The following is a 14,019-nucleotide window of genomic DNA, read 5'->3' on the forward strand; positions in this document are numbered from 1 at the left end:
GCAGCGCCCTAGGTACAGCGCCCAGGCAGCGATGGCCCTCGAGGTGAGACCCGGCACGGGGACAGCCCTGCGCGCTGCCACCAGCGCTTTCCTAAAGCTGATCAGATCCCGCCCGCCCGCTAGCTGCGAGTCACAAACTTCCTGCCCGGCGCCGCTCTGTTTGGCGGGCCCGCCCGCCCGAGCCACTGACCTGATGATGTTATCCGCGTAGGTGAGCAGCAGCCGCGAGGCCTCCAGGAAAGCTTCTCGGGCGTTCTGGCAGAGCTCGCTCACGGCTTGGGAGGACGGTGGCGAGGATTGGCCCACTACGGCCGCCATCGTTCTTCAGTCGGGTGCCTGGTGCTTTCCTCCCCTTACCCGCGAGCAGACGCTTTTTAACACGCGCCCGCCCGCCCCAAATCCGGAAGGCTCCGAAGCAGTCGCTGGCACAGCGAAGGTGATGCGGGCGGGCGCGTTTTGTCTCAGGAACTTTATTGACCTGATGCAGGCGGACTCCGGGGCTGCCGCTTCTCCCTTCCTGGTCTGTGCCAGCGGGGGAGGAGCTACTGCTGCCGCTGGGGACACAGGGGACGGTTCTGTCATACGGCACGGGCCGAGTTTAGCCAGGTCGATACTATTGAGCATGCGCAGTAGTAACCGCGAAGCCGCTGCCCTCAGCACTTGTTCCCGGAACCGGGGTTGAGGATTAAAGGGCCAGGCTCCATTTTTTTTCGCCCAGCCTGGGGCTGCAGCTGGTGCCAGAGCACACCCTTCCCTACTGCCTTGGTGGGGAGGAGGCCTGGGGAAATGACAGGTCCAGAGTTGCTTGGATGAGGCAAGTGGGTGAATGATTTCAGGTGTATGAATTTTCATTTCTACCTAGGAGAACTTTTACGATCTTTGCAGTCTCTCCTATGCCTGATGAAGGGTGCCCAAAAGCTTGCAAATAAAGGATTTTTTTTTTTCCAAACATCTAGTTGGTCCAATAAAAGATATCACCTCTGCCACAAATTTTGCTTGCTAGTATTAGGCTACACCAGGAAGCTGGGGACTGGGCCTCTTCCCAGCCATTCTGCATTCTCATCCTGCCCCAGGCTGCACGTCCGGGGCCTTTACAAATCGGGGGCAACAGCACTGCAATAGCATGGGTATTGTTAAAGGTAAGGAGCGGGTTGTCATAGGTTGGCCTGTGTTGCTCTAGCCAAATTACCGAGAGCTTTAGTCGGGCCTCCGTTGCCTTCAGCGACATCAGACTGACCATCCCTAGTTATGTCAGGGAGGTCACCTGCAGTAGGGAAATCTGTTGTTAACACAAGGTATGTGTCTGATCATGTGTTCGAGAAAAGGCGTTCAAGAAATATACACGGGTATAGGTTGTAGTCATGTTGGTCAAAGGACATAGGAAGGCAAGGTTCTTTGGGTGAATCTGATATCGTTTATTAGACCAACTAATAAAAGATTCACCCAAAGAACCTTGTCTTCAAGAAATATAAGCATTCAAGAAAAGGCTAACAGCAAAATAACTTTTTTCCCCCTCAATAATAAGGTGACAACATGGCTACTTGCAGAGGGTAGGCTGGCCAACTAGGCCACTAATTAGCTGGCACAGAAAATGGATCTCAAAAAAAAAAATTACATCAGTGCCTGTGGATTTAAGTGCCTAGCTGTTGGCTTGGGCAACTTGCTTAAAGCGACACAGTGAATTAATGGTAGATACAAGTGAAACTTGTCCTGTGCCCTATGTAAACAAGATCTTCTCAGGGCATATGAAAAATAGGAAACACTTATTCTCCACTTATGTTTATGTGTATTGATAATCATAGAAGCACCCTCAAAGCTAACTGTTGAGCTATAGGGTGAAAAAACCCAGTTGAGTAGAAGCAGTTTAATGGCCAAATTTAATGACAATTGTATGCGAGAGGCAAGGATTTATTAGGGTGATGCTGTCTTTAATTGGACCAACTACGTGATTGGGATACAGTTAGACAAGCTTTTGAATGCAAGGCATTCTTCCCTGGATCTGACAAATGTAGTCATTTTTTTCTTTCAGTGCTCTCGTAAGGATACAGAAGATATTTAAGGGCACAAAAGATATTTCTCTTCTTATCCAGATTAGAAATACGTAAGCTGAAATATAATTCAAACGTATGCTCCAGTTGCACCATAGCATATTATGGTATCACAACCAGCATCTCCATAGTTGCATTTTTTTCACATAAAACAAGGATTCAATCTTTGTTTTGTAGGAAGAATATAGTGCCTTTTCCCCGAAGTTTGCAGCAATTTTTTGTGAGAAAACGGAATTTTCTGAGAATTTTCAATGTAACCCATTGATTTTAATTAAAACATTGATTAGAAACTCCTAATGCACTTACCTTGGTGAGTCTCATCCCTATTTTTTACTGTTTTTATACCTATAAATGTGCTTTATGCTCCTGATATTCAGGTAGGCTGAGCACCTGTTGCTTCACTTGACTTCACGTGGAGTCAGAGACACTCAGCACTGAAAATTAGACACTCGGGTATGTAATATGTAAGATGAAGGTGTTTCTGTTCTGTTGTACCTACTTGGTATGGTCTTGCTTTCTTTCTTTTTACAGCAAGGTTGAAGCTGTACTTGCTTTTCTGATACATTACCATCCTATAAAGCCTTGCACTTCTCTTACAAACTGAAAATATATATTTTTTTGCATTTTACCTAAAACGAATCTTAGCAATTTTTACCATGCTAGGACAGATTTTTCCTGTTTTATAACAATTATATAAACTATGCAACCATACTAACTCCTCCCCAGTAATTCTCATTGTTGCTTCCCACTAAGAAATATGGCTAATACCAGTGCTTCATCTAATGTTTACTTCTATTTGTGCTTTCATACAACACCTTAGGTAGTTTATGACTTCATCTATGTTAATCTTTGATGATATTTTTACTTTTGTGCATGAGAATTCAATTGACTACTTGAGCTGTGGTTTTAGATCCTCTTGTGGTCAAGATAACCATAAAATATGGTCACTTTGCAAACAGTTACTGAAAAGTCTCCACACACAGCATGCCTGACAATTAAATGTATTCACTTCTATGGAAGGCAGCTTGGATTGATTTAAATTAAATTTAAAGTAATTAATATTCCTAAGTTTAATCAACAAGCAGGGACCTTTGTTTTAAATAATCAAAGTTAATTTGATTTAGTATTTGTAACTTTTAATTGTTTTCTTAAGAAGGACCGATTGCCATTGCTTGGTAATAGAAGTGCACTGATACATTGGTCCGATATCAGATTGGTACTGACATAAAGAAAATTGGCTGTTCTGTATTGAAAATTGGCCTGATGGGGCCGATAATTTGGCCAATAAGTTCCCGTGCTCCATGCAGCCTCAGTACAGCACTCAGGCAGCAAGGAGCGGAGCCTAGCAGTGTGGAGAACTGCCTCCAGCTGGTAAGTCCATTGTGGTGGAAGGGGAATGAGGGGGGCAGATCAATGCCCCCCACGGTGAGGGACCGGGCAGGGGCAGGTGCTGCCCAACCGAGATGGGGTGGGCATGGGATGGAGCCGTGTCTCGTGGAGGAGGATGGCTCCTGCCACTGCTTGCACCCTGGGAGGGCACGGGGGAGGTGTGTACCCCCAGATCTGAGGGCTGCAGCTGGAGCTGCATGGGGTTCTTCTTGTTGGGGGCTGGGCTTGGAGCGGGCACTGGGAGGTGGCTTTAATTTAATTGCAGCTGCACTCCCAGCGCCACAGCCACAACCGGCCCAGTGCAGCCCCAGCTCTTCCCGGCATGTGGATGGAGTCTGAAATTTGGGGTGGCTGCACCTGCCTCCCAGTGCTGCTGGGGCCTGCTCCAAGTCCATCTCCCACTGAGAGCCCTGCGCAGCTCTGGCTCCAGTCTGCAGCTGCAGCCTGCCCCACCTCACCCCGTGCAGATCTGGGGGCACATGCCCCTCGTGCCCTCCTGGGGTGCAAGCAGTGGTGGGAGCCGCCCCCCCACAAGCTGCAGCTCTATCCCATGCCTTCCCTGCCCCAGCCCCTGCCCCCTCCCTCACTGCAGGGGGGCATTGATTTACCCCCTCCCCTTCCACCACAACGGTCTTACAGGCTGGAGGCAGCTGTATCGGAAATCAGGTCAGTATCGGCCAATATGCCTCCTTAAATATCAGGTATCTACATTGGCCCCAAAAACCTCTATCAGTGCACTCCTACTTGATAACCATTACAAGTTGTTGCTTTAAAAATGAAAATACCATTAACGCCTACATACTAAACCAACAATTTTTTTTATGCTGGTGTGGAAAAAAAAAAGAGACAGATAATACATATCTCTAAGCTAGGGTGACTTCACTCAGTCTTGTGGAGAATTGCCTTTAAAAGAACTGGAGGGGAAACTAATGTTACAAGTTACACTAGTTTGGGTTTCATTTGTTTCTTCCATCTTGGTGTTGCTGTTTTGTTAAAAGCAAATGAGCCATCCATTGTTCCCAGCTCTGATGATAATAGCTACCTACTGTATGCAGTAGCCCTGGAGATAGCTGATGTAAATTACACTGCAGTATGTGCTGCCGGTCCAGGACCTAAATTTAGTACTTTTTGCTAACCAGAAGGATGTTATAGTAATACATATTTATTTAAGCAGTAATATAGCATGAAACATGCTTATTCTGAACCACATTTTTTGCATTTTTTGACTATTTTTATTAGATTATTTGCTGTTTAGATGGAAATTGAGAATAAATTCAAAAGCAGAGTTGAAGCATTTAAAATATATATTTTAATGGATTATAAGTTCCTAAAATGTGTTGGATACATAAACTTACTTTTAAATATGTTTTTCAAGTAATTTACTAAATAGAGACAGTATTATCTATGATTAGGGAATTGAACCAAGAGTTACTTTTTACCATGGTTTTCAGGGTTTTAGAACTAATAGTTCTCATTCTGTCATGTGCCATTTTTATTAACCATATATAGTGGAAGAAGGAAATATGCTTTTCTCCTCATTCAAATCATAATCAGCTTCTCTGTTTTGAATGACTTAGACATGGAATTTAATGTAATTCCATTAACTGAAATAAAGAGCTGTATCTGTAGAAGAGGCTGCTGCCCCCTCCAGAAGTGGTTCAGTGCTATTGAAAAAAAAAATCTGGTTCTATTTTCTTAGCCAGAGACTTCTGTTAGTTTTGTGGTTTAATTTTCTGCTTTGTGTTTTTCATTCAACTTAAAAATAATGAAGTATAGCAAGTTTATATCTTAACATTGGTTATTACAATTTCTGTAAGTATGTTTACTTACAGAGAGAAATAATTTAAGTCAAATCCATTTTTTTAAAATTATTTTTTAAATTGTATAACCTGATAAAATAATGTGTCCCCCATCAGTTGCTATACTGAATCAGAACATAATTCTGTAATGGGATTAATAACTCTCACTTTGAAAAGAACTGTATCTAACTTTACGTAATATTGGATTTTGTATCAAGATTACTTTTTCAGTATACCTTTATTAGAAGAATCTGGTATTGACATTGGTAGAGAATAATCTCTTAGACTGCTGGTCTGATCTAATTTAGCAGTTCATATTTTTTCTATGTTCCTGCCATTGCAGAGATATTTCTTTATACTGGGAAGTTCTTTATGGTTTTATATATATCTATATCTATAGATATAGATATATAAAAACCCCCATATATGATTTTTAAAAATCGAGGAAGAGTTTGCAGATTTACCAGTTAGATTTTTTTTCCCCTTATTTGAGCAAATTTCATAAGATACTCCTGAGAATGATAAAAATGGGTCTCTGCTCTACTGTTTTCTTTACAGAATTATTTTTCTAAGTTAGTAGATTCCAACCTTTGGCCCATGGCCTATGGGCAACTTGCACTCCATTCAAGTTGTTCATGTTCTACAAAAAGAAAAACAAATATTATTAACTGATCCATTGATTGTCTTACTATTAAGGTCATATTTTTACTGCCCATGAGAGTATACATTTCTAAGTACAACGTGAGGAAAATTTGAGTGAAGGCACTTGTTTATTTATATTGCACTACAGCATTAAGACTTCATTGTACTAGACACTGTTCAAACACATTATGAGACACATTGCCTGCCCTTGAAGAGCTTACACACAGACAGAGGGTAAGAGGAGAAATACAGTGGGACAGCAAAGTGTAATGACTTGCCCAGAATGTCACACCAGGTCAAGAGCAAAGCCAGGAACTGAATCCAATTCTTGTGACTTTATCAAGGACCCTATTCAGTAGAAACTACTGTTTCCTATACAGGTTGCAATGAAGGCCTATAACCATATAGCTGCAGTAGGATGTTTCTTGTCAGGCAGAGTTCATCCTTCTCTGCAGTTTAGAAAGCAAACAGGTATTTAAAAGGTAAATCTGAATTGTAATCTGCTTTAGACCTTTCACATTAGATACTTTATTGATGCCTTTTTTGTTGCAGGAATGAGCTGCAGGTAATCCTGGCCTCTCCACCATGTTTTTGCAGTGTTCACAAGGTTTACTGAAACTTGCAAGTCTTCATCTTCGGACCCCCCAACTAAATCAGTGTTTAACATATAATAGAAAGAGTTTTAGCACCAAATCGCTTTCTAAATGTCGAAGGCGAGTAGTTATCACAGGTATTGGCTTAGTATCTCCTCTTGGTGTTGGGACACAATTCGTATGGAACCGCCTTCTCCAAGGAGACAGTGGAATTGTTTCTCTAAATGGGGAAGAATATACAAATGTTCCATGTAAAGTGGCTGCTTGTGTGCCAAGGGGAAATGGTGAGGGTCAGTTTAATGAAGAATTATTTTTGTCAAAATCAGAGATCAAATCCATGTCTTCTGCCACTATCATGGCCATTAGTGCTGCAGAGCTAGCAATAAAAGACTCCTGTTGGCATCCACAGTCTGAACTGGACCGCTTCACTGCTGGTGTGGCTGTTGGAATGGGAATGGTTCCACTAGAAGAGATTTTCAATACAGCCTTGACATTTAAGACAAAGGGATATAGCAAAGTCAGCCCATTCTTTGTCCCTAAGATCCTGGTCAATATGGCAGCAGGTCAGATCAGTATTAGACACCAACTAAAAGGGCCCAATCATGCTGTATCAACTGCTTGCACTACAGGAGCACATGCTGTTGGAGATTCCTTTAGATTTATAACTTATGGTGATGCTGATGTGATGCTGGCTGGAGGAACAGAGGCTTGTATAAGTTCATTGTCTTTGGCTGGATTTGCCAGAGCCCGGGCCCTCAGCACTAATTTTAACTCAAGCCCTATGCTGGCATGCCGACCATTTGATTCACAGAGAGAAGGATTTGTAATGGGAGAAGGTGCAGCTGTGTTGGTGTTGGAAGAATATGACCATGCTGTACAAAGAGGAGCAAGGGTCTATGCAGAAATTTTAGGCTATGGACTCTCTGGTGATGCTTGCCACATAACAGCCCCTGATCCAAACGGAGATGGTGCTTTCAGGTAAGAACCTGTAGATTTACAGATAAATTATTAAGATGTTATTTTCTGTTAATCAGCATTTTACAACGGTATCTAGAGAAACATTGTGCACCTCTCATATATAGCATTCATATTAGGGCTGTGCGAAGCTTTGGTAGCCGATTTGATTTGGAGGAGATTTGGCCTGATTCGACAGCCGAATCTCTGAATCTGAATCAAATTGGGAGACCAATTAAAAGGTCCAAATTGAATCAGAAGCTTCTGAATCAATTTGGAAAAGATTTGGCGCTGCTTCAGAGATTCGGCCATAGATTAAACAGCACCCGCATCCCATGCCCCCTGCCCTGATTAGGCAAGTGGCAGGCTATGAATTAGGTGGCAGTGCTGGAAGCGGGAGCTATACCCTGCTGCCATTTGCCCCCTTCCGCCCTGCATCGCGCCCTGCCCCCGGCCTTGGCTGGGCAAGCGGCAGCAGGGCATAGCCCCCGCGCCCAGCACTGCTGTGCCCCCCTGCCCCCCTCGATGGAGGCAGCTATGTCCAGCATGGTGAGGACTGCTGCCTGTTTAGTCTATGGCTGAATCTCCAAAGCGGCGCCGAATCTTTGGATGCAATTCGGCCAAATCGAATCAGGATAGTGATTCAAATCTCCTAATCAAATCACTGTCCTTCCAAATCAGTTGAATCTGAATTCAAAGTGAATACTTGTCGCTTCGCACAGGCCTAATTCATGTGTATTTTATCTGATGTGTAAGTGATAAACAGGCCTACAGGTTTCCAAAAGTTTGAGAAATCAACCTGAATGATGAAAGATTTTTTTTTTAAGGCTATATCCTCTTTTTCTTTCTTTATGGTGTTGATGCTCTTTAGAATTGGCCTCTCAATAAAGTGTTATGAAAGGGTTATTCCATATTAGAATATTTCACATGTACTTTTGATATATACAGATTCACACAAATAACTCTCAGCAGGTTGTTGTTAAAGGTTATCATATTACAGTTTTTTTAACCTCATTCACCCTGTGCCTATAGACAGGAGCTACAGTAAAGTACAAAAGCAGTTTGTACTGCAGGCAGTGCTCTGGTTACCACAACTCAGTATACTATTTGTTTTTTTTATGAGGACACTTTGTTGATTCATATTCACCTCGTAGTCCACTATAACCCCCAAGTCTTTTTCCACAGTGCTGTAGCAGAGTCAGTCATCTTCCAATTTGTATTCAGGCAGTTGACTTTGCACTTCTTCTTAAATTTAATTAAATTCAAACCATTTTTTCTAGTTTATCAACGTCATTTTGAAACCTAATCCTGTCCTCTATTAGTAATCTAATGCTATCCTCCTTTATTGTTATACCGTGTAGAATATATTGATTGAATTATAGTTTACAGTAGATAAAGTGACCAACTGTGGGGTACCAAAATCTAGAACACAATACCAGGCCCTTCACAGTTCCGAGACTGAATACAGAACTCTGGAACCAGAAGGAGTCTACCTGGCACCACAGGAATGTTTAAAGGACTGACCACTCAGGACCAATTTTCCAAGTTTGGGATAAATTTATACTTGAGGGACTCCGGACGAACTCCATAATATAGCTCTAAAATTAATGACAGTCCTGGGAAGCCTAGTGTGGTTGCTCACTAACACTGCAAAAAAATATTTCACAGGTGAGAAAAGGGAGACACAATGAATGGACCCACAAACTATAGATATTACTGATCCATGGAGGTCCCTTTTCATTTGTAAAGTTAATACAAATGTATCACAATAAACAATTAAATAACATTTAATACAAAATGATCTATTTCCCACTGAATTTCTTGTTACAATTATATGTATGAAAAATTGATAATACATTTGTAAACAGTTATCCCAGAAGTAAAAATATTTGTAGTTTGGGAGACACTGAGATTAATTGTTAACCATTTCTCACTGCAAATTGAATTACTACATTTCTACAATGTTAAGATGTACATATGAAAACTGTGTTGCAAAGAACTAACAAGGATGGAAAAAAAAATCTGCAGCTAGGGAGAAACTGAGATTAACAATGAAATATAGAACAATACATTTCCCAGATTAGCAAAGCAATTAATTACAAACTAAGTGTTATAAGAAGAAATCTGGTAAATTATTCTTCTATATTAAATACATAATCAAGCTGAAATGTGGACTGAGCCTTACAAAACTATGCAGCAGCTGTATACTTAATATACTGACATTTGTTATTGAATGCACACATGCAGAACAACTCAAAAATTAAATCATTTAGTACATTCCCCTGCCAGGGCAAAAATCGTTTACAAAGGAAGGCACATCATATAAAAAGAGGAGAAATTAGCTAACCATACATTATACCTATAGCATCATTCCACCAAAGTCAGCACAGTGGACTGACTCACACTGGCACTTTCTAAGAAGGTACAGATAATGGACATTTAGGTTTAGCTATAATTAGGAGTCTCTCTCATCCATATCACTTCTCATTCAGCCCGCCTTCTTGTGGTGTTCTACTTGCTTTATTTTTTGGACTGCCTGGTATGGTTGTATCTATGTTATATATACACACAAAAGGGGTTGTTTTGAAAACCAATACTTTAAACGTCTTGACTTTTACACATGTCGAACCTTTAACTTACTACAGTAAAGCTATGAAAGCTAGAAAATTCTCCCTGTGTTCTTCAGCAATGTTATTTAGTTAATCCATGCAAAGCTCTCAGGTGGCTTATGTGCTTAAACAGATAACAGGTTTAAATGAGATCAAATCATTTATGCAGCATTAACACAATGTTCATTTTATAAACCTAAAGCATTAAAACATTGTAAATGGGGGTAACAGGTTTTCAAATTGTGTGAAAATCAGTTTTCTGCAGATTAATACAGATGAACATTTTCTGAGTAATAGGTAGAGTACCACATTTTTTTCAGATACAACACACCCCCAAAGAAAACACACAATGTTTTTGAAACAATGTTTTTGAAAGGCAAAACATAAGACTTTTTTTTTTCAAAATCATGGCTGACCATATGCTATAGATTGAGTCCTCCTGGCAACACAGAAGCATGGCATCAGGAACTTTCTAGTGTGACAGACTGTCGCCTGCAATACCAGGCTTCCTGGAAACTGTTTCCAGGACTTAACTCTAAGCCACACCAGGTTATGTCCTAGGCCTTTGCAAAGGGCAATTGTAAGACTGTTAGTTTCTTTACTGGAAGTACTTCTTCAAAAAAAGGTTCGGTAAATAAAGTGCTGTTTCCATATCACAAGCCTCTTCAAAAGATCACTTGTTGCTTCAGGCAAAAGCTCAGCCAGTAAGTACAGCCGTGAGAAGGTTAACACATGACACTGCCCCTTTAGCTTATTGAGCGTATACAACAGCAGCCATCCTGACAGCTGCATGTCATGGATGTTGTCTCCAACAAAGAAAACAGCTTCCTCACTTAAAACATGCACCCCAATTTTGGAGGGCTGTTTTTTGGGAGGAATGGGAAAGAGAAGATACATGTCATAGGTGAGAAAATAGAGCACTTTCATATCCATAGATATAAATATAAAAGAATGGGACCAAAAAATCAGCATGTTGTTTAGCCTTTTGTGACAAGGAAAATGCTGAGGTTGGCCTGCTGAAAATGTAACTATCCCATTATTTTTTGCCTGCAAATCAAGGGAAGTGATTCTTCTGCTCTGTTCAGCACTGGTGAGGTCTCAACTGAAATACAGGTTACCCTCGCTTTATGCTGTACTTGCATTCCTGGGAAAGGGTGCATAACTCGAATTCACATAAAGGGAACCCACTTTACAATGTAACAAATAGGGATATGTTTCCAAGAACTTGACTGTACTGACCCCCAGACCCATTTCTACCACTTTTACAAGACAATTTTGCTACCTACCAAAAGCAGACAGTACACACAAGTAGGGGTGTACCGATCAAGATTTTGGGGGTTTCATGAGGTTCCTTCCAGCTCTAGTTTCCTATGATTCCATGAAAGATGACCAAGGTCTAAATAAATATAATGTTCTTGCATTTCTGATGATAAAGTATATGGGCCTGTTTCTCCTTTGCCTTTCACCTTGTATGATTATAGTTGTACAAAGTTTGTGCCTTTATTCTGCATCCTGATTTCAGGTCATCCTGTACAGATGTTTGTGAACAACTCCAAAGGCAGTGGGAAATCAGGCTCTCTTTCTATCTCTTTCCTTAGATGTATGTCTGCAGCAATAAAAGATTCTGGAATAAGTCCTGAAGAAGTAACGTATGTCAATGCGCATGCCACTTCTACGCCACTAGGAGATGCTGCTGAGAATCAAGCTATCAAGAGACTTTTTAAAGAGCATGCATATAATCTTGCAGTTTCCTCAACAAAGGGAGCGACAGGACATCTCTTAGGGGCTGCAGGAGCAATAGAAGCAGGTTTTACTGCACTGTCCTGTTACCATGGAATTTTACCACCAACTCTAAACCTGCATAACACAGAGCCAGAATTTGACCTCAATTATGTTCCACTAACAGCCCAAGAGTGGAAAAGTGCAAAACGACGCATTGCTCTCACTAACTCATTTGGCTTTGGTGGTACTAATGCAACCTTGTGCTTTGGTAATATTTAGTTTAAAATGTGTATAATTACTATGCATTTAGATTGGTGCATAACCTGAAAAATTATTTGCAATGATGCATAACTTGTTGTCCCACAGCATTTTTACACAAACCAGAACACTTTTTATTTGCTCACATTTGAGACTCCTTCCTTCACCCCTCATTCCCTCTGATACTTACCAGGTTATATTACAGAGTGCAGGAGAAAGCATAAAATCATATTTTCAATAAGCAATACTTAATGTTGTATGGTTCCTGGACTGTGCTATGTGTCTGCAGTTCATACTCACTTTGCTGGGAATTCAGGATGCTCAGCACTTGGGAGGATTCAGCACTCATTGTTTAATTGGTCTGTTCTTTCCCTTACAGTATTATTAGTCTTATTTCAGTTTAAATGTAACCTTTGAAATAACAAATTCATCACTTCAGCAATGCTCTCTTTAAAAATAGTTTTAAATTCTCTAAAATACTTTATTACAAATAAGTCTGCAAAAGTATATGCCAAAATTAAAAAAAGCTTCCATTTTCCCCCCAGTAAGCTCAGAAATATAAAATGGTTTTTTAAATGGAATTGTTCTCCAAATCATTTTCAAAGTTTGTCCCAATTAGATGGGGAAAAAAAACAGTTTTCAGGTAGTGAGAGACAGCTGCAGGGTGTTGAGGCTTAGGCTTTTGTTTTCATCAAAGCTAAATCTTTTTACAACATGACAATAGTAACTCAGTTGAAATGACTTTTCCCCTAAAGGCTATTAGTGTACAGAGATATATTTTAATTTAAAGGGTGGGTTATTCTGTCACTTGCTTGTTTCTTCCTTGAATATGTTGGTAACCATGATTTTATTTCACACTGTGATAGATAGTATTTAAATAAATATATACAAATTCCCCTGCTGTGTGTACAATGAAAGCATTCCAGTCTTTTGCAGTGTATGACAGCCTAGAAGTAAAGCTTAGCCATGTTTTAAATTTTCCAGAATAAATGAAATTCAAAGAATAATTAGCATACAATATAAAAACAAATTTATGTTAAAAGATTACATTTAATAATCTCTCTTATTGCATGATCTCATCCTGCAATGTGCCTCTGTCTTTGAAATCCATGAATGTTGAATGTGTACGGTATGATAACTGTTATAGAATCATGGGGCATGCAGGGACTATTAACTTGATGTTTTTGTTAGTGATTATATTTCTGGTTTAGTAATCTAAAATAATATTTCCTACTGGGTTTAGAGACAATGAAGGTCATTAATACAAATCTCCAGCAGTGAAATAAGCGGGGAAAATGTCTCCTGAATTTTCAATCTATACCGCTCCCAGGAAAATTTTTTACATGATTCTAAGGCTAAGTACAGACAGTCAAAAATCCTGAGGCTGATTCAATTCAATCTTTGCAGATTAGTCTAAACTGTAGACTAAATCAATAAGCAAGTGAACAGTTATTCTCTTTTGATTCTGGAAATGCAGCCACATGCCCACAGTGGCCCAGGCCAGAAGCCAGGGGGTGCTAGAGCATGCTTCCTGGTTCAGCTGGAGCATACAACTTGGGCCAAGGCTAGCCCACCCATCCTATGAGGGGGGCGGGGGGCGTTGCTGGGTTCTAGGAGACTGAGAGTTAACTTGAATCTGGAGGGGATCTGGGACAGAAGTTTAATAAACCAGTTTAAACTAAATCAATTAAGTCTGATACTACATCCATCCAGGTTTATCTTGAACTGGTTTGGGCCTTTTTGAGAGTGGTTTATGTGCACTGAACTTCTGTTGTGTTACAGACAGCTTTGAAAGGTTTCCAGTCACTTATACCAGTTTGTGTGTCACTTCTGTTCCTAGCCTAGATTACTATAATGACAAATAACACAAACTATGTAAAATGACAGTCCTGGCTTGGGGTGAGTCTCAGTCTATGGCAAGCATAAGATTGTTACCAACCTGCTGGGGTTGCCATGTGGATGATGGGTGACTGCCTTGTGGGTTAAATATATTTATAAGTTCTTC

At 40.6% G+C, this 14,019-nt stretch overlaps 2 protein-coding genes across 3 annotated transcripts in view; one reads left to right on the top strand and one right to left on the bottom strand.

The window, feature by feature from the left end:
- The window catches only part of NGLY1 (N-glycanase 1), a 43,588-nt gene extending 42,962 nt beyond the window's left edge, over positions 1–626 (bottom strand). The window contains exon 1 of the mRNA XM_014518769.2: positions 191–626. Coding sequence (XP_014374255.1) covers positions 191–318 — 128 coding nt within the window. The 5' untranslated portion in view covers positions 319–626. The remainder of the gene's footprint in view (positions 1–190) is intronic.
- On the top strand, positions 316–13,481 carry OXSM (3-oxoacyl-ACP synthase, mitochondrial). 2 transcript variants are annotated; one of them, XM_014518770.2, is made up of 4 exons: positions 316–436; positions 2,426–2,501; positions 6,431–7,449; positions 11,633–13,481. In XM_014518770.2, exons 3-4 carry the CDS (start codon positions 6,464–6,466, stop codon positions 12,033–12,035), a joined length of 1,389 nt encoding a protein of 462 aa, XP_014374256.1. In that variant the 5' UTR covers positions 316–436; positions 2,426–2,501; positions 6,431–6,463; the 3' UTR covers positions 12,036–13,481. The 2 variants fall into 2 exon arrangements, with proteins under 2 accessions (XP_014374256.1, XP_006021260.1); XM_006021198.3 differs by having other exon boundaries at positions 328–436; positions 2,430–2,501.
- The last annotated feature ends 538 nt before the right edge of the window (positions 13,482–14,019 follow it).

Source organism: Alligator sinensis, unplaced genomic scaffold (genome assembly GCF_000455745.1).
Source record: "Alligator sinensis unplaced genomic scaffold, ASM45574v1 scaffold299_1, whole genome shotgun sequence".
Lineage (NCBI taxonomy): Eukaryota > Metazoa > Chordata > Crocodylia > Alligatoridae > Alligator > Alligator sinensis.

Coding starts and splice junctions, on each gene's coding strand:
- OXSM (XM_014518770.2), top strand. CDS start 6,464: ATGTTTTTGCAGTGTTCACAAGGTTTACTGAAACTTGCAAGTCTTCAT. Junction 7,450..11,632: donor AACGGAGATGGTGCTTTCAG/GTAAGAACCTGT, acceptor CTCTTTCCTTAG/ATGTATGTCTGCAGCAATAA.